The following is a 20,407-nucleotide window of genomic DNA, read 5'->3' on the forward strand; positions in this document are numbered from 1 at the left end:
GAGGAACGCTGGTCGCTGAGTGACTTCAGAACCTGCTGGCCGAGCAGGGCCGGGAGTTCGACCCAATGGGACCCTGCCCAGGGCTTGGCCAACAAGGAGAAGCCAGAAAGGCTGGTATGGAACGAGAGGCCAGCTCCTCTGCCCGACAGGGCGAGAGAAGAGGGGAGGGGCTCTGAGAAGCTCATTAACGCTCTTTAATGAGCAATAAGCTGTGAGGGCCGAGCCCTCAGCTGGCCTCCCCCTCCCAGCTGGGGGTCCAGCATAAAAGGGCTGAAGGCGGCTTAAAGCGACTGACTGCGGCCCTTTTCTGCCTTTCCTACAAACAAATCAACAAACAAAGCCCCTAGGGGGCTGAGGGTGGGGAAGGCTGATCGTTTCCAAGCCTCTCGCGGACTCCAGCCCACCCAACCCTGGTTCAGAGCCGCCTGGGCAGCAGCAGTCTTCAGGCTGGCCTTGGCCCTGGGGCTGCCAGGGCCCTGCTAGCCGGCTGGAACCTCATTCCCAGAGCTGTGGCCCTTGTGTCTGGTGGGGCCAGAGTGGGGAAGAGGGTTATTGAGGAGGAGCTGGTGGCTATGAGTTGTTAGGGAAATGGGGGGACACAGAAGCCCTGCCCTCTCCATATGGGGAGCTGGTGGAAAGGTAGGGTAAGCTCTGGGTGGGAGACCTCACTCAGCCACTTGGGCTACTCACTGAAGCTGCCAGACTCGAGAATGGAACCATCCTCTGTCTAAGTTCCCTGCTCCGTTGGTACACTCCAGGGACCACAGCCTGGACCACAGCTCTGGGTCCTTGCCCCTCCAAAGAGGAAGCCTGGGCCTCCCACCTTTTCCTAGAGCCTGACTCTTGCTTTCTCTCTCACGGCCCCATCCCCTCTCCCATCTCTGCTCCCATCCTGCTAGGCTTTCCTAGTTTCTTTGCCAGGGAGGGCCCTTGGCCCCTCTAGCACCATTTTGACCAAAAGCTTTGGGTCGGTGCAGTGGGAGACACAAAAGAGTAAGGTGTGACGCCTGCTCAAAAAGAGCCCAGGCGACTGCAGCCCAGGGGAGACCACAAACAATGCTATGTATTTTAGAATTAAGTATATTGGGGGCTGGGCATGGTGGTTCTGTAAATCCCAGCACTTTTGGGAGGCCGAGGCTGGAGGACAGCTTGAGCCCAGGGGTTCAAGACTGCAGTAGGAGTGGGGTTGAGCTATGATTGTGCCACTGCACTCCAGCCTGGGTAACAGAGTAAGGCCCTGTCTCTTAAAAACACACACACTTAGGCCAGGTGCAGTGGCTCACACCTGTAATCCCAGCACTTTGGGAGGCTGAGGTGGGTGGCCAAGAGTTCGAGACCAGCCTGGCCAACATGGTGAAACCCCACCTCTACTAAAAATACAAAAACTAGCTGGGCATGGTGCTGCATGCCTATAATCCCAGCTACTCAGAGGGCTGAGGCACCAGAATCTCTTAAACCTGGGAAGCCAAGGTTGCAGTAAGCTGAGATTGTACCACTGCACTCCAGCCTGGGTGACACGGCGAGACTCCGTCACACACACACACACACACACACACACACACACACACACACGGCCGGGCATGGTGGCTCATACCCGTAATCCCAGTACTTTGGGAGGTCGAAGTGGGTGGATCACGAGGTCAGGAGTTTGAGACCAGCCTGGCCAACATGGTAAAACCCCGTCTCTACTAAAAATACAAAAATTAGCTGGGCATGGTGGTGCGTGCCTGTAGTCCCAGCTGCTCAGGAGGCTGAGGCAGGAGAATCGCTTGAACACAGGAGGTGGAGGTTGCAGTGAGCTGAGATCGTACCACTGCACTCCAGCCTGGGCAACCGAGCAAGACTCTGTCTCAAAAAAAGCAAAACACACACACACACACACACACACACACACACACACACGTAGATTAGGGGTCCTGTCAAGTTCAAAGGAGGTGTCAGCAAAGTCCAAAGAAGTGTTCACAGGTAATGGAGACACAGTATGGATGTGACATGGTATTGAGATCTCTCACCATGACAGCAGTCTCATGACGGAGCCTCCATGACACCCATTCCACCGTGGAAGGGAAAGCCTCTGGCCCCAAACCCCTGAAGCTGTGAGGAAAGAGTGATGGCCTGGCTGGGTTCCTGGGAGTGGGAAGGCATAAATCCCATATTTGGGCAGAAAGGCAGAGCAGGCTGTCTACCAATCTGGGACAAGCTGGGGATAGCAGGGGACCTGGGATGGTGACAGTGAGTGGAGTCGCACACGGCTCCATGCCCAGGTCCCTCTGACCATCTTCTCTGTGGCACACACGGCTCCATGCCCAGGTCCCTCTGACCATTTCTCTGTGGTGAACACGGCTCCATGCCCAGGTCCCTCTGACCATCTTCTCTGTGGCACACACTGCTCCATGCCCAGGTCCCTCTGACCATCTTCTCTGTGGCGCACATGGCTCCATGCCCAGGTCCCTCTGACCATCTTCTCTGTGGCGCACACAGCTCCATGCCCAGGTCCCTCTGACCATCTTCTCTGTGGCTCACAGACAGAGCGGTCCTGATACAGAGAAAGGGCTGCCATCAAGCTGCTACCTAAAAGTCTCCTTGGTGCCAGGCGTGGTGGCTCATGCCAGTAATTCCAAAGCTTTGGGAGGCAGGCAGATTGCTTGAGCTCAGGAGCTCAAGACCAGTCTGGGCAACATAATGAGACCTGGTCTCTAGAAAAAAGAATTTTTTTAATTAGTCAGGCGTGGTGGTACACTCCCATAGTTCCAGCTACTCGGGAGGCTGAAGTGGGAATCACTTGAGCTGGGGAAGTTGAGGCTGCAGTGAGCCATAATTGTGCCACTGCACTCCAGCTTGGGTGAAAGAGTGAGACTCTGTCTCTCTAAATAAATAAATAAATAAATAGGCCAGGCGTGGTGGCTTACACCTATAATCCCAGCACTTTGGGAGGCCGAGGCCAGCGGATCACCTGAGGTCAGGAGTTCGAGACCAGCCTGGCCAACATGGTGAAACCCTCTCTCTACTAAAAATACAAAAATTAGCCAGGAGTGGTGGTGGGTGCCTGTAATCCCAGCTATTCAGGAGGCTGAGGCAGGGAGAATTGCTTGAACCTGGGAGGCAGAGGTTGCAGTGAGCTGAGATTGTGCCATTGTACTCCAGCCTGGGCGACAGAGCAAGACTCCGTCTCTAAATAAATAAATAAATAAAAATAAAAGTTCTCTTGGGTGTCAACAAAGAGGGAAAGTGGCTAAGCATTCGAGAGCTCTGCATCCTCTGCTTAGCCCAGGCTTATTCTTGGAGGGCTGAGTCACAGGAAACCAGATGTCCTTCCAGGGGTCTTTGGAGGAAGGCAAGCCTCAGTGGCCTCTTCAGCCCCTGCCCTGCCCCTCTCAGGCTGGCACCTTCCGCAGTGGCTCTTCCTCCTCCTCCTTAGCACAAGCAAGACGGTGCTGTTCAGAGCCCCTGGTGGCCTCACTGACATCTCCCCTTCTTCAGCCTTGCTCCTGTCTCCTCGTCCTTCAGTCTCATGAGAGCACATTTTTCTGATGAAGATGAAAAGATGGCCTGTCCTTCTCTAGCACCAAGGCTCCAGAGGCTGCATAAAAAGTACACCCTGAGCATGGCAGGCAATCAGAAGAACCAGGGCAACAGCAGCTCATGAGGGGCGGCATCTGGCTTGATGCCAAGTCGTGCGATGTAGGAGCAGCACTAGAGTGGGAATTCTAAACACTGAGTCCCAGCTCCTGCTCTGTGCTGGTCACCCCATCCATTCATTCTGTAGGTGCTCACTGAGCCCTTCTATGTACCAGGCTCTGTTCTAGGCATTGGGAGTGAGCACAGGAGACCAGGTACCTGCCCTCCTGGTCCTTACCTCTACTGATAGGACCCAGAAAATAGCAAATAGATGTGTGGTGTGTCTGGAGGCCAAAATGCAGCAGAGAAAAACAAGACAGGGTAAGGAGGAGAGAAAGCCGGAGGGCCAGGGGTGCTATTTTATGTAGTGAGGTCAGGAAGGCCTTGCTGATGACATGCCTGGGCCTGAGACCTGAAGGGACGAGAAAGGAAGCCTGGAGCTCTCAGGAAGGATGAAGAGAGCAGGCATTGCCAAGACCCCTGGGTTCAGGGAATGCCTGGGGAGTCTGAGAAACAGAAGGGCAGTGTGAGCTGGCAGAGCGAGCCAGGGGGATGTGGCAGGAGACAGGTAGGGTGTGATGCTGGGGTGGCCACCGGGGTGGCCTTCGATTCCTCATTGTCAGAAGAGCTGGGGTAGATGGGGTGATTCGGGATGTGCATTATGGATCTAAAATTCTATGATCCTTGGATGTGTGTGGGACACCCACAGTGCCCATAGGGAGAAGATGATCACAGAACCCAGTGACAGGGCCAGGCTTTCCAGAGGAGGGGCCATCTAGGCAGAAGGGTGCACCGTGGGCAGCAGGACAGGGATGGTGCTTGTTTGGGGCTGGAGGACTTAAGGGTCTCCAACATGGTCACTGATCACTGCTGTATTTATATATACAAATACTTTTTTTTTTTTTTTTTTTTTTTTTGAGATGGAGTCTCACTCTGTCACCAGGCTGGAGTGCAGTGGCATGATCTTGGCTCAGTGCAACCTCCACCTCCCAGGTTTAAGCGATTCTCCTGCTTCAGCCTCCCAAGTAGCTGGGACTACAGGCACACGCCACCACGCCCTGCTAATTTTTGTATTTTTAGTAGAGACAGTGTTTCACCATGTTGGCTAGGATAAGAATGGCCTCAATCTCTTGACCTTGTGATCCGCCCACCTCGGCCTTCCAAAATGCTGGGATTACAGGCATGAGCCACCGCACCTGGCCTTTTTCTTTTTTGAGACAGAGTCTCACTCTGTCGCCCAGTCTGGAGTGCAGTGGCACGATCTTGGCTCACTGCAACCTCCACCTCCCAGGTTCAAGGGATTCTCCTGCCTCAGACTCCCAAGTAGCTGGGATTACATGCACGTGCCACCACACCTGGCTAATTTTTGTATTTTTAGTAGCCGGGGTTTCACCATGTTGGCCAGGCTGGTCTCGAACTCCTGACCTCAAGTGATCCACCCGCCTCCCAAAGTGCTGGGATTACAGGCATGAGCCACCGCATCTGGCCACAAAGACATTTTTTAAAAAAAGAATTGATTGACATGGTTATGGGGGCTGGCAGACCCCAAATCTGTAGAGCAGGCCAGCAGTCTGAGAAGTCAAGCAGGAGCAGACACTGCAGTCTTGGGGCAGAATTTCTTCTCTAGGAAGCCTCAGTGCCTGCTCTTAAGGCCTTCAGCTGATTGGATGAGGCCCACCCACATCATACAGGAGCATCTCCTTCATATGAGGTCAGCTGATGGAAGATGTCAACCACATCTACAAAATACCTGCACAGCGACATCTAGATTCATGTGTGATTAAACCACTGGGTACTATAGCCTTGGCCAAGCTGACACAAAACTAACCATCACAACCACTATCCTCCCAGAAGGAGAGGGCCGTTGGGTAATACAGATGCTGGGCCTCCCTCCTGGAGATTCTAATTCATCTGTCCCATGGGGCTTGGGAATTTTTTACACGCTATATAGGCAATTCTCATGCTCATCCAGGGTTAGGTGCCAGTGGACAAGATGACCCCTAGACTGAGGGCCTATTCATCAGGAATAAGACTCTGTAGGCTGGCATGTAGTTGGTGCTCAGGAAACACTGATCCCTCTGTCCTGTCAAACTCAGATGTCTAGGCTTGGGCGGCTGAGGCCATGGCAACTTAACATCCCACAGTATATAAGCAGCACATCCCATGGGAGGGTTGGGGCCCAGTCTGTCAACTGAAACGGAAGGTCCAGGCTGTTGCAGAATGTGCCTGCATGGCTTCCTTGGCTGAGAGTCCCTTGGGCCTTTGCAAATGGGCTGTGTGTATGTGAGGGGGTCACCTTGTTAGACAGGAGCTGGGAGTAGATCTGTGTGGTGTCCATTTTGTAATGCAGGATCCTGAGGCCAGCGTGGGCAGGGTGGGCAAGGAAGGGGCCACAGAGCAGATGCCCAGTGGGAATGTGTCAGACATGATCGTATGGAGGACTTGGGTCCAGAGAGGTTGGGGGTAGGGGTGGAGATGGGAGGCACACACCTTTATCAGCCAGGTAGGACAGACAGGAAGACCTGAGCTGGGCGCAGTGGTTCACGCCTGTAATCCCAACACTTTGGGAGGCCAAGGTGGATGGATCATGAGGTCAGGAGATCGAGACACTCCTGGTTATCACTGTGAAACCCCATCTGTATTAAAAATACAAAAAATTAGCAGGGCGTGGTGGCGAGTGCCTGTAACTCCAGCTACTTGGGAGGCTGAGGCAGGAGATTCACTTGAATCTGGGAGTGGAGGTTGCAGTGAGCCCAAGATCATACCACTGCACTCCAGCCTGGGCAACAGAGTGAGACTCCATCTCCAAAAGAAAAAAAGACAGGAAACAGAGCCCTGCAGAAACACCTCCTGGGCTGCCCAGGGAGTGTACAGAAGCCCCACCTTGCACCTCTGGGCCCTCTCTCTCTCCCACCACCCTCCAGCATGGCCGAGCCTGTTTCTTAAAGGAAAGAATTTTGGGGCAGAGAGGAGCTGATGAAAGAGCATTGGACTCCATTTGGTGTGAAAAGCAGCTTGGAGTGGAATCATCCCTCCTTCTTTTACCTTCCAGTGCCTCTCCCAGCCCCGGGTTACTCACCTGGAAAACGGGGCTATGAGGAGTTGTTACAGGAACAGAGGAGGAGTTCCTTACACAGAACACAGGGCAGCACAGGCTTCCAGTACATGGCAGGCAGTTCCCTTCCCCTCTGAAGAGTTCCCAGTTGCTAGATGTTACCCTGGCCGCCTGTCATTTGCATAGATTTGCCTAGAGTTCCCCGCCTTGAGCAGGCAATTGTGTAGCTGAAAAATATACATGCTCCAAGTACAGCTGGTGATTCATTCCCCGGGATCCCCCACCAAGCACATGCAATGGGGAGCAGGCCGCAGGAAGACTTTTCTGGGGGGGGCTCTGAGGGTGTCAGTCACAGTAAGATGCCTCTAGACCAGGGACCAAGCCGGCCCCAGGGCAGACAGCCCCAAGAGAGCCCAGGGAGTGAGACTGCATGCCTGCCAGCGTGTGGGTCGGTGTGGACACCGGCCCCCAGAGGCTTGTGCATGGCTAAAGGAAAGAGGCTGGGGAGGGGAGCCCGGTCAGCCCTGGGATGATTTGTCATTACTTAATGAGATTAATGAGCCCCAGGGGCTGGTATGCAGGGGTGCTGAGACGCTCATTAGAAGCAGATGCTCATGGGAACGAACGAAGTGGGGGCCTGGGGGTGGAGTGCGGCTCGCCCCACGCCAGGTGGCTTCCATTAATCTATGGGCGGGGCCAAGGGTAAGGCTGCCGGGCTTTGTCCCTCCTCCCCTTCCCGTCCCCAACAACACCGGGGAGGAATGCTGCAGAGAAGCTGCCTGGACTCCGGCACCACTGAAGCCCAGGAGGGGAGGCTGATGGGTTCAGGGACAGCCCGCTTGTTGGCCATAGTGCCCGCTAGTCCCCGTGCCTGGCATGGGGTACATGCTCAATAAATAACCTGTGGATTGGATCAGAGACGAGAGGGACCTGAAGGATGGGACTAGAACCTCTCCCTTCCTCCCCTAGACACTTCTATACCTGCAGGGTGTCCTGGCCCACTTCTCAGCCAGCCCCCACTTTCTAGTGAACCCTGGAAGTCTCGTAGGCCCAGGGAAGGCTGCTTTGTGGCCTCCAAACCTATAATTTGGTTTTCAAACCCACAAGCAGGGAGGTCTGTGGGGGCCAGAGGGAGTTGACTCTCTACCACCCCACCCTGCCTGTATGTGGGCGCACGCACACACACACACACACAGACACGGTCATAAAAACTCACATGCTCGGCCGGGCGCGGTGGCTCAAGCCTGTAATCCCAGCACTCTGGGAGGCCGAGACGGGCGGATCACAAGGTCAGGAGATCGAGACCATCCTGGCTAACCCGGTGAAACCCCGTCTCTACTAAAAAAATATAAAAAACTAGCCGGGCGAGGTGGCGGGCGCTTGTAGTCCCAGCTACTCGGGAGGCTGAGGCAGGAGAATGGCGTAAACCTGGGAGGCGGAGCTTGCAGTGAGCTGAGATCCGGCCACTGCACTCCAGCCTGGGCGACAGAGCGAGACTCCGTCTCAAAAAAAAAAAAAAAAAAAAAAAAAAAAAAAAAAAAAAAAAAAAAAAAACTCACATGCTCTTTAATGGCTCTAGTGAGATATAATTTATGTGCCATAAAAGCTCACCCGTTTAAAAAAAAGTGTGCAATCCAGTGGTTTCTAGTATATTTTACAGAATTGTGTAATCACCATAATCTAATTTTAGAACATTTTCATCATCCACAAAAGAAACCTTGAATCATTAACAGTCACTGCCTATTCCTCCACCCGCTCTTCCCCAGGCCCAAGCAAACACTAATCTGCTTTCTGTCTATAGATCTCTAAATCTGCCTGTTCTGGACATTTTAGATAAATGAAATCATGCAATAGGTGATCTTTCATAACTCGATTCTTTCAGCATGGTACTTTCAGGGTTCACCCATGTTATAGCATGTATCAGTACTTCGTTCCTTTTAATGGCCAGATAATATTCCATTGTACGACTATACCACATTTTGTTTATCCCTTCATCTCTTGAGTATTTGGGTGGATACTACTTTTCTTTTTGAGATGGAGTCTCACTCTGTTGCCCAGTCTGGAGTGCAGCAGCATGATCTCGGCTTGCTGCAACCTCCTCCTCCCGAGTTCAAGCGATTCTCCTGCCTCAGACGCCTGAGTAGCTGGGATTACAGGCGCGCACCACCACACCCAGCTAATTTTTGTATTTTTTAGTAGAGATGGGGTTTCATCATGTTGGTCTCGAACTCCTGACCTCATGATCCGCCCGCCTTGGCCTCCCAAAGTGCTGGGATTACAGGTGTGAGCCACCGCGCCCAGTCTTTTTTTTTTTTTTGACAGACAGGGTCTCACTCTGGCGCCTAGGATAGAGTGCTAGAGTGCAGTGGCATGATCATGGCTAACTGCAGCCTTGACTTCCTGGGCTCAAGCAATTCTCCTGCTTCAGCCTCCTGAGTAGCTGGGACTACAGGCATGCACCACCATGCCTGGCCAATTGTTTTTGGTAGAGATAGGAGTCTCACTGTGTTGCTCAGGCTGGTCTCGAACTCCTGGTCTCAAGTGATCCTCCTGCCTTAGCCTCCCAAAGTGCTGGGATTACAGGCTTGAGCTACCACATGTGGCCAGTTTCTACTTTTTGCCACTATGCACAATGCTGCTGTGAGCATTCAGCTATGGGTTATTGTGTGGATGTATGTGTATTTCTCTTGGATATATACCTAGGAGTGGAATTTCTGGGTCATATGGTAACCCAAATGTGAAACTGTTTTCCAAAGTGTCTGCACCATTTTACATTCCCACCAATAATGTGCAAGGGTTCCAGTTTCTCCACATTGTCATCAACATTTGCTGGAGTCCCTCTTTTTTATTATAGCTGTCTTAGTAGGTGTAAAGTGGCTTTGATTTGCATTTCCCTTACTGCTGGTGATGCTGAGCATCTTTGCATGGGCTTATTGGCCATTTGTGTCTTCTTGGATAAAATGTCTATTCAGATCCTTTGCCCATTTTTTTCAACTGGGTTATTTGTCTTTTTGCTATTGAGTTGTACAAATCCTGTATGTATTCTAGATAGACATCCCTTATCGATCTGATTTGCAAATATTTTCTCTCATTCTGTCTTCTCTTTCACTTTCTTGATGGTATCCTTTAAGATGCAATTTATTTTTATTTTTATTTATTTATTTTTTTTGAGATGGAGTTTTGCTCTTGTTGCCCAGGCTGGAGTGCAATGGCATGATATTGGCTCACTGCAACCTCTGCCTCCTGGGTTCAAGTGATTCTCCTGCCTCAGCCTCCTGAGTAGCTGGGATTACAGGTGCATGCCACCACACCTGGCTAATTTTTGTATTTTTAGTAAAGACAGGGTTTCACCATGCTGGTCAGGCTGATCTCGAACTCCTGACCTCGTGATCTGCTCACCTTGGCCACCCAGAGTGCTGGGATTACATGCATGAGCCACCGTGCCCAGCCTGCACATTTTTTTCAACTGGATTTTTTGTCTTTTTGCTAATGAGCTGTACAAATCCTGTATATATTCTAGATACACATCTCCTATCAGATCTGATTTGCAAATATTTTCTCATTCTGTGGTTCTCTTTCACTTTTTGATGGTATCCTTTAAGGTGCAATTTTTTTTTTTTTTTTTTTTTTTTTTTTTTTTTTTTGAGAGGAGTTTTGCTCTTGTTGCCCAGACTGGAGTGCAATGGTGTGATCTCGGCTCACTGTAACCTCCACCTCCCGGGTTCAAGTGATTCTCCTGCCTCAGCCTCCTGAGTAGCTGAGATTACAAGGCTCCCGCCACCATGCCAGGCTAATTTTTTTGTATTTTTAGTAAAGACAGGGTTTCAACATGTTAGCCAGGCTGGTCTCGAACTCCTGACCTTAGGTAATCCATCTGCCTCAGCCTCCCAAAGTACTGGGATTACAGGCATGAGCCACCGCACCTGGCCAAAGGTGTAAAATGTTTAAGTTGTTATTAAGCCCAACTTAACAATCTTTGCTTTGTTTCCTATTTCACCCCGTTTTGCTTTTTCTGAACTTTTATTCATCTGTTATTCCCTCCTCCTTTCATTGCTTCTGCTGACAAACTCACTCTTACACACTCAGCTCCCAAAGCCTCTGTTTTCCCAACAAGGGCATGGGGCATGATTTGCTCTCAGGAATCCTCCCTCCACATCAGCCTTAGGGGAATCCTCCTTCTGCATATTGACAGAGATACAGGGAGGGGGTGGCCTGGAGTCAAGGGGCAGTGGGTAGCAGGGAGGGGAAGTGCCATCAACACCCTGCGTCTTTCCCAGATTCCAAGAACAGGGCTCTGTGGAAGCAGATCTGTGCATGCTTTCACAAGCTACTGTAGCTTCACCTGAGAAACGGAGGGATCAGATCAGACCATCCAGCAAATGACTTCTATCATTTTTTTTTAAGAGTCTCACTCTGTCGTCCAGGCTGGAGTGCAGCAGTGGCGAGATCTCAGCTCACTGCAATCTCCACCTCCCAGGTTCAGACAATTCTCCTGCCTCAGCCTCCTGTGTAGCTGGAATTACAGGTGCCCACCACCACACCCGGCTAATTTTTATTTTTTATTTTTTTATTTTTAGTAGAGACAGGGTTTCACCATGTTGGCCAGGCTGGTCTCGAACTCCTGACCTCAGGTGATCTGCCCACCTCGGCCTCCCAAAGTGCTGGGATTATAGGCGTGAGCCACCACGCCCAGCCGGGGCTTCTTAACCTGGGCTCTGCGCCCCTCTGGAAATTGTATGCACAGTGATAGGTATAGTGAGTTTTTCTTGAGCAGAAGTTCATGGCCTTCACAGATCTTCAAAAGGATGTGCTAAGCAAGAAAGGCTCAAAACAGCCAATCTATAGGAGACTTGCAGGTCCCAAAAATGTCCAAGTCTTGTGGTAGCATTTCTCCCGCCCCGAGGGAGGACACAGCTTCTTACCCAGAGGAACCAGGCAGCATCGGCTTCCCATGGGTCCTTCAGACTCTCAGAGCTCAGCCCAGGGAGCCGAGACAGGCCAGCTCCCAAGGGCACTCCTGGGGCCTGCTTTGGTCACCCCGAGGCTCCTCCCCAGGCGGGCTCGAGGCAAGGGAGAAGGCATGCCCACCCTCCGTGGAGGTGGAGGTGCCCTCTCCAAGGCCCCAGCATGGCTGGGCTGCAGGAAATCGAGGGCAGGAAGAGGGGCTGGGGCCTGGGCGCCGCCTTGCTCCCATCTGCAGAGCATCAGTGGGGCAGGCGGGTGGGGGCTTTCAAGGGGGGCCAAGGAGGAAATGAGAATAAACACAAGTGAGCGGGGAGGGAAGGGGGGCTGCGCCTAAGCCCCTTGGCAGCCCATGAAGGGAAGTGACACAATGAGGAATGTGTTTCCCTCTGCCCGTCCCCCACGTGGGGGTGGGGGGCTGAGCCCTGAGAATGGCCAGACCCCAACAGGGGCCAGAGGGCACATGCTGGGACAGCCCCGGAGTGGGGCCGTGGGGCCGGCGGTGAGGATGGGGTCTGGCGGCAAACGGTGGGGGCTGGGCCAGAGGGGCACCCCTGGCAGCCGGGATACTTATCCTGTATCCCTCTCCCTCGGCCAGGGGCCTAGGGTCAGTGTCCTGGCACAGTCCCTGCATGCGCCTCATTGGGGGTCACCTCCCAGCACACCCCAGTGTGGAAGCCATCCCTCCTCTAGGGAACTGGCCCCTTCTGGTGGCCCCTTCCCTTCCTTCTCCAGGGACTTGGGGTCATGGAGGCCGTCTGAGTCCTTCGAGTCCTTCCTATGGGAAGGAGCTGAGAGTGAGGGCTCCCCTGGCCGTGGGAAGGGCTGTGCACAGTGTTTCTGTCCCTCAGTGCACAAACAGGCCCCCTGGTGGGACAGTATCTCCCTGTCCAGAACACCCATTTCCTCTCCTCCCAGCGGGTAGCCGGCTTGGTTAACCCCCTCCTGCCCGGTAATCCAAAGACATCGATGAGGCTGTGGTGGGCAGCGCCAAGAGCCTCCTCAGCCCCCTACCCCTGACACCCTCCTCCATCTGGGCTGAGGGGTGGCAGGGCCAAGAGCCCCCTCTGCCCCAACCCTGACCCCCTCCTCCATCTGGGCTGAAGGGTGGCAGGGCCTGGGAAAGCAGGTGGGCCCCAGACATCTCTGTGGATCTCCTGTCTTCCCGCCACAGACCTTCAGACAGGAGTCCCTCACCCTTGCCTGCTCCAGGGGTCCTCCCAGCCTTGCCTGCTCCAGGGGTCCACCCAGCCTTGCCTGCTGCCTCACAATCTCCTGCCACTGGGTGGGAGCCAAGAGGCCACTGCCTCCATCTCAGACCCAGGACAGGGAGGCCGGCTGGGCTGTGAGCCTCGTGAGCTCTATGGGGCCTGAAGCCCGTCCTGGTTTAGCTCAGGAAAGAGCCGGCTGGCCTTTGAGTAGGTGGGCAACTGGCCCCGCCCACCCTGCCTTCTAGGCACCTGTCCCTGGCTGTGCAGGGTGAGGGAGAAGGCCACTGAGCAGGCACCCACCTTGGTCTTCTGTGGTCCTGCCTGCCCCAAGAGCCCAGGGGGCTGCCCTGGCAGGTTTGGGGTTAGGGCAGGCAGGTCCCCTGTGGGTGGGTACTGTCTCCTCAGCACTGTCCCTGCAGCCCCAGGGGCAGGTGACAAAGGGGGCAGAGAGTTGTGCCATGGCCGTCATTGAGTTTGAGCCACAGACTCAGGGCTGGAAGCCTGTGGACTCACCTGCAGCTCACTCCTCCAGGCCAGGCTTGGCCCCTGGGATCCCTGGGGGGTCAGAGCCCCCTTCTATCCTGTCTCTCAGCACTGTGGGCTCCTGCGGAGACCCATGGAGAAGACAGGACTGAGGACCTTGAACAAGCTGTCACCTCACTGGCTTCCTCATCTGAAGGAGGAGGCTGGACAGGACTTACACCCCTGCCCTGGAGAGGAGCCAGGCAGAGTCCACCTGGGCCTCAGCCGGCCGCTTCACCTGTTTCCTCACCTGTCAGACAGACACGGGCACAGGGATAAAATAACCATAAAAAATACCCCCCTTGGCTGAGCGTGGTGGCTCACATCTGTAACCCCAGCACTTTGGGAGGCCGAGGCGGGAGGATCACTTGAGCCCAGGAGTTCAAGACCAGCCTGAGTAACATAGTGGAACCGTGTCTCTACAAAAAAAAAATTTTTTTTAATTAGCAGGGTGTGGTGGTGCACACCTGTGGTGCCAGTTGCTTGGGAGGCAGAGGTTGGAAGATGGCGTGGGCCCAGGAATTTGAGGATACAAATGGCCCATGATCACACCACTGCACTCCAGCCTGGGTGACAGAGAGACCCTGCCTCAAAATCAAAACAAAACAAAAAAACTACCCTCCCATGCACCCCCTCCCCTGCCCACAAAGGCCAGGCTCAAGAAGCTTCTACCTTTGTATAGCAATTTACAAAGGACTATGACACCTATTTTCAAATGCTTCCCAGGGCAACCCCGGTGACCTGCAGGGCAGCCCGGAGGTGGGGCAGGGTGGGAAAGGAGGCCTCCTAACTCCCAATCCAGGGCGTTCTCCATGTCATCCGAGGCCCTTCTGATCCCATCTCTTGGCTTCTTCGTCCTCTCTCGGTTCTGACCAGCCTCCCAAGTAGCTGGGACTGCAGGTGTCGCCTAGGCTGGAGTGCAGTGGTGCAATCCTGGCTCCCTGCAGCCTCTGCCTCCCAGATTCAAGCAATTCTCCTGCCTCAGCCTTCCGAGTAGCTGGGACTACAGGTGCACTGGGACTACAGGTGTGCATTGCCACGCCCGGCTCATTTATTTTTTCTTTTCTTTCTTTTTTTTTTTTTGTATTTTTAGTAGAGACAAGGTTTCACCATGTTGGCCAGGATGGCCTTGATCGGGAGTGGTTCTTTAATCCCACCTCCCACCCAGTGCTGAGGAAAGCAGAGGTTTAGCAGGAAGTCAAGTCCCTGAGAAACCCAGCAGCAGCACCGCGGTGGCAGTGAGGACCCCTCCCGGGGAGGGGAGCAGGGCGGCCCCAGCAGGGAGAGGTGTGAGGGCTCTGCGCTTGCCTGCTTGCCTCCGCAGGGACCTGAGGAACAACATCATCAGCACAGTGCAGCCCGGCGCCTTCCTGGGCCTGGGGGAACTGAAGCGCTTGTGAGTGGCATGCCCCTCCCGAGGGAGAAAGTCACCCCTCCTGCTCCATGCCCCCCCGCTTCCTCTCACCCACCCACACCTGCCCCTCATTTCCACTCAGGTGCCTTGGCTGGGGTCCAAGGAGCCGCCATTTCCAGTCCAGCTGCGGCCCTGGCCCCAACCTCATCTCTTTTCTCATCCCGCCCCCCTCACAAGCCCTGGCCCCACCCATGTGTCCCTCACAAGTGGACCCGCATGCTGCCGCGTGGCCGACTCGCTGAGGTTGCCTGTGTCTCTCTAGAGATCTCTCCAACAACCGGATTGGCTGTCTCACCTCTGAGACCTTCCGGGGCCTCCCCAGGCTTCTCCGACTGTAAGTGATGGGATGAGAAGTGGGGAGGGAGGAGAAGGAGGAAGCACATAGGAAGCAAAAGGTGGCCTCCAACCCTTCCACATCGCACCTGCTCCCCTCTGCCAGCCCATGGAGACCCTAAGACCCCATCTTAGTTGTCCCCTGTCTCCTGCAGAAACATATCTGGAAACATCTTCTCCAGTCTGCAACCTGGGGTCTTTGATGAGCTGCCAGCCCTTAAGGTTGTGTGAGTATCTCTTCCTAACGCAAGGACCCAGACCCCTGTCCCTTCCTCTGCCCAGGAGGGATGTATAAGCATCGTGACCACTGTGACTGGCCTCACGAGTGGGCACAGCAGACAGTGCCTGAAATGCCCCCATGATCACCTTCCTGCGATGGCCCAGGGCAGAGACGGCGCACATAGACCCAAGATTACCCCTCCAGCCTCGTCCCTCCCTGGGGCGCCAGGCCACTCATGAGCCCACGCCCCCTCTGCTCTGCTCTGTGACCCCTCTGCCTACCCTGCAGGGACTTGGGCACCGAGTTCCTGACCTGCGACTGCCGCCTGCGCTGGCTGCTGCCCTGGGCCCAGAATCGCTCCCTGCAGCTGTCGGAGCGCACACTCTGTGCTTACCCCAGTGCCCTGCATGCCCAGGCCCTGGGCAGCCTCCAGGAGGCCCAGCTCTGCTGCGGTGAGCAAGTTCCCCCTGACTACACAGCTACCAGGGACCCTGCCTCTCCACCAACCCAGGGCCCAGACACGAGCCTCCCCTCAGACCCACAGATTTTTACCTTTGTATTGCAGTTTGCAAAAGACCACAACACTGAGTCCTGCTCTTGCATTTAGGGACACCTTATTTTTATGTATAAATCACCATCTGAGATGTGCTGCCCAGCACAAAAAGGCTTTTCTGTGCTCTCTTTCATTACTGGCTTGCAACCACTCTCCCACAAAAAGAATCACATTTACTATCCCAGTGACCCTCCCCGTGAGGCGGGGCTGGTGTTATTCTCCCCACTCCGCCTATGACTGTGTGCTGGGCGTGTTCTCCAGGGCATCCCCTTTCCCTCAGTGTCTCAGGGTCAGTCTTCCATCAGCTTTTCTAAGCCCCCTTGGGGCTGCTTGTTCATGTTTTCATCTGGCCCCACCTCTTGGGGTAACATGTGTACTGAGAAAGGAGCATTCTATGTCCAAAAACTGCCTTTCCTTCCCCTTTACCCTTATCCCTGGAGACTTTCTCTTGACCCCTTTTCCTTCCCAGCTGGAGCAGGCTACAGGCTGAAGGCCCCGCCCCGTCCCACCCCATCCTGCTGGACTCTCGCTCACACGCGTGTGCACTCGGGCCTCACGCCTGGTGTCTCCTCCCACAGAGGGGGCCCTGGAGCTGCACACACACCATCTCATCCCATCCCTACGCCAAGTGGTGTTCCAGGGGGATCGGCTGCCCTTCCAGTGCTCTGCCAGCTACCTGGGCAATGACACCCGCATCCGCTGGTACCACAACCGAGCCCCTGTGGAGGGTGATGAGCAGGCGGGCATCCTCCTGGCCGAGAGCCTCATCCACGACTGCACTTTCATCACCAGGTAGGAGCCGCTCTGCCCCTCCTCAGGCCTCAGCATGGGGATGGGGGTGCCTACTGTACCCCACAAAACAGCTGCGCCCAGATGTGTTCCTGGGAGAATGTGCATGTATATTTATGGAAAGCTTGGACTCAGTTATCAATGGTCTGGATAGAGGCTAGAAATAAATATCTGATAGAACAAAATGATGATACTTGACATCTCTTTAGTGCTCTTACACAGTATAGAGTGGCTCCCATCTGTGGCACCAGATTTAATCTCTACTGTAGAGATTAAATCTGTGAGAGATATTATCGGCTCCATGATAAGGAGGGGGAAATCGAAGCTCAAAAAAACAGTATCATAAAGCCAATCAGAATAAAAGGAGTGCATACTTGCATCCCTTGTTTCATCAAAGAAAAAAGGACCTGCAGCTAGTGTCGTAGGGTGGTGCTGAGGGAGGGCAACGTGGCTGGGCCCAAGGATGACTCATGAGCCAGCTCCGCCTGCCATCCGTAGTGAGCTGACACTGTCTCACATCGGCGTGTGGGCCTCAGGCGAGTGGGAGTGCACCGTGTCCACGGCCCAGGGCAACGCCAGCAAGAAGGTGGAGATCGTGGTGCTGGAGACCTCTGCCTCCTACTGCCCGGCCGAGCGTGTCGCCAACAACCGCGGGGACTTCAGGTTTGGCCTGCTCCGCCCTGTAGAGGGCTGCCCAGCCCCCAACCCCACCCTTGCACCTGACATCACAGGTGGCCAGAGTTTCCCCATCCGCTGTCTCCATTGGGTCCTAAAGATGGAGAAAACACTTCCTTTTGTCATTCAGCCTGAAGCCTTGCTATCGAATAGATAGACTTTATGTATAAACTTACATCTGAGGTGGGGGCGCAGTGGCTCATGCCTGCAATCCCAGCACTTTGGGAGGCCAAGGCAGGCGGATCACCTGAGGTCAGGAGACCAGCCTGACCAACATGGCAAAACCCCGTCTCTACTACTTTTTAGTAAAGTACAAAAATTAGCCAGGCATGGTGGTGGGCGCCTGTAATCCCAACTACTTAGGAGCCTAAGGCAGGAGAATCCCTTGAACCTGGGAGGCAGAGGTTGCAGTGAGCCGAGATTGCACCACTGCACTCCAGCCTGGGCAACAAGAGCAAGACTCAATCTCAAAAACAAACAAACAAAATTACCATCTGAGATGTGCTGCATAAAAAGACTTTTTTTTTTTTTTTTTGAGACAGAGTCTCACACTGAAGTGCAATGGCATGATCTTGCTGCCTCAGCCTCGCCGGTAGCTGGGGTTTCAGGCCTGTGTCACCACGCCCAGCTAATTTTTGTATTTTCAGTACAGATGGGGTTTCACCATATTGGCCAGGCTGGTCTCGAACTCCTGGCCTCAAGTGATCCACCTGCCTCGGCCTCCCGATATTCTGGGATTACAGGTTTGAGCCACTGTGATTTTTTTTAGACAGGGTCTTGCTCTTTCATCCAGGCTCCGGTGCAGTGGCACAATCGTACCTCACTGCAGTCTCGAATTCCTGGGCTCAAGCGATCCTCCCACCTCCGCCTCCTGAGGAGCTGGGACTACAGGCGCAGCCACTATGCCTAGCTTATTGTGTTACTTTCTGTAGAGACAGGGTCTCACTTTGTTGCCCAGGCTGGTCTCAAATCCCTGGGCTCAAGCACTGTGCCTGGCCACAAAAAGGCTTTTATTTGCTTCCTTACATTCATAGTTTGCAAAAGCTCGTCCACAAAGAGTATCACCTTTTATGATCCCAGTGACCCTCTCTGTTATGCAGGGAAGCTATTATTCTCCCCACTGTACAGCTGAGAACACTGACTCCGAGAAAGGATAAATGCCTTGCCTTAAGCCATTGCAAATAAGTAGCAGAACTTGAATTTAAACTCAGAACTCTAAAGTCCAGCCCCCTATCACCTGAGACAGCCCAGTCAGAACAAAGAGAGTGGAACTTGGGAACCCCTGGAAGGCTGATCTGAGCCCCACTCCTGGATCCCTCCCCAGGGCCCCCAGGAGTCCGGCCTCACAGTTCTAAAGACAGGAGAAGGGCTGTTGTTCTGAGAAGCCTGGTTCATTGGCAACTTCCTGCCTCTGCCCCCAGGTGGCCCCGAACTCTGGCTGGCATCACAGCCTACCAGTCCTGCCTGCAGTATCCCTTCACTTCAGTGCCCCTGGGCGGAGGCACCCCGGGCACCCGAGCCTCCCGCCGGTGTGACCGTGCCGGCCGCTGGGAGCCTGGGGACTACTCCCACTGTCTCTACACCAACGACATCACCAGGGTGCTGTACACCTTCGTGCTGGTGAGGAGGGGCTGGGGCACCCCACCAGCTCTGCTTCGGGGGCACAGGGAAGGGAGAAGCCAACCTAATGGGCAAGGGGAGCCTGGTCTCTGGGCCGCTGGGCTGTGCCTCTCGTCCCTGCCTGTGCAGAGCCAGGAGCCGGCTCCTCTCCTCTAGCCACCCTCTGCCGAGGGATTCAGACACAGAGGCCACAGTGGGGAAGGGCACCAGTCCTCTGTCCCCATCCGGACACCTCACGCCCCTTTACTCACTAACACCAAAAGCAGAGTCCCACTGTCCTTACACCAGGGGTGCTGGCAGTGGTGGCCTTGGGCTGTGATGGTCTCAGCCTCCTCTGCCTTCCTAGCTTGATGAGACCCCGCAGGTAGGCTGGACTCCTGTCCCCAGGCACTGAGCACTGGTACAGAGCAGAGGGTCCCCAGGGGCAGTTCAGGGGCAGAAGGAATAGGCAGGATGATCCTCTGTCTTCCCCCAATCTCCAGATGCCCATCAATGCTTCCAATGCGCTGACCCTGGCTCACCAGCTGCGCGTGTACACAGCCGAGGCTGCCAGCTTTTCAGACATGATGGATGTAGTCTATGTGGCTCAGATGATCCAGAAATTTTTGGGTTATGTCGACCAGATCAAAGAGGTGAGACTCAGCTGGACCTCGGGAGCTCGCAAAACGCCCCCATCCCTCATTTGCTCAAGCCTATCTCTCACTCCAGCCCCTGGGTCCCAAGCCCTGCCCCTGCCCTCAGCGACTCCCCTGTCCCCCCAGCTGGTAGAGGTGATGGTGGACATGGCCAGCAACCTGATGCTGGTGGATGAGCACCTGCTGTGGCTGGCCCAGCGCGAGGACAAGGCCTGCAGCCGCATCGTGGGCGCCCTGGAGCGCATCGGGGGTGCTGCCCTCAGCCCCAATGCCCAGCACATCTCGGTGGTAATGGGGGTCAGCGTTGGGGGTGACCCTGGCATACAGAGGAGGGAGGCGCTCCCTCTCAGGCATGCACCTGCTGTGCCCCAGCTAGCAAGAGCAGCAGACGTGACAAAGTTCTGAGCTGCGGGGTTCACTTCCAAGTTGTCAGGGGCAGTGCTTAGGAGAGGTGGCCGGTGACCCTGGAGAAGTGATGCCAGACTCCGTGGTGGGGAACTGAGCCAAAGGGCCAGCCTGATGGGAATAAGCAGGAGGAAGGGTGAAAGGATTAGAAGGGATGGGAGCAGGGCTTGGTGGCAGGGCAGACAGCACTCGGGATTGAGTGAAGAGTAATGGAAGTTCCCTGAGAGAAGGCGAGGGCTCCAATCCGATAACCACAGTAGAGCATCCTGTATGTGCAAGATATTGTGCTAGGCCCTTGGGGCAATGCAAAGGGGCGAGACATGGAGCCTGCTGTACAGCTGAGTCGGGCAACGGAACTGGCATAGTTAAGAGGTGAGCAAGAGGCTGGGTGCAGG

At 54.5% G+C, this 20,407-nt stretch overlaps 1 protein-coding gene across 1 annotated transcript in view; it reads left to right on the forward strand.

Moving 5' to 3' along the window:
- ADGRA2 (adhesion G protein-coupled receptor A2) overlaps window positions 1-20,407 on the forward strand; it is a 47,240-nt gene that overhangs the window by 17,595 nt on the left and 9,238 nt on the right. Inside the window, exons 3-11 of the mRNA XM_030937891.1 lie at window positions 14,693-14,764; window positions 15,045-15,116; window positions 15,271-15,342; window positions 15,624-15,787; window positions 16,467-16,680; window positions 17,176-17,340; window positions 18,774-18,972; window positions 19,455-19,604; window positions 19,734-19,895. Of these exons, the coding sequence (XP_030793751.1) occupies window positions 14,693-14,764; window positions 15,045-15,116; window positions 15,271-15,342; window positions 15,624-15,787; window positions 16,467-16,680; window positions 17,176-17,340; window positions 18,774-18,972; window positions 19,455-19,604; window positions 19,734-19,895 (1,270 nt within the window). The remainder of the gene's footprint in view (window positions 1-14,692; window positions 14,765-15,044; window positions 15,117-15,270; window positions 15,343-15,623; window positions 15,788-16,466; window positions 16,681-17,175; window positions 17,341-18,773; window positions 18,973-19,454; window positions 19,605-19,733; window positions 19,896-20,407) is intronic.

The sequence above is a fragment of the Rhinopithecus roxellana genome, chromosome 9 (genome assembly GCF_007565055.1).
Source record: "Rhinopithecus roxellana isolate Shanxi Qingling chromosome 9, ASM756505v1, whole genome shotgun sequence".
Classification (NCBI taxonomy): domain Eukaryota; kingdom Metazoa; phylum Chordata; class Mammalia; order Primates; family Cercopithecidae; genus Rhinopithecus; species Rhinopithecus roxellana.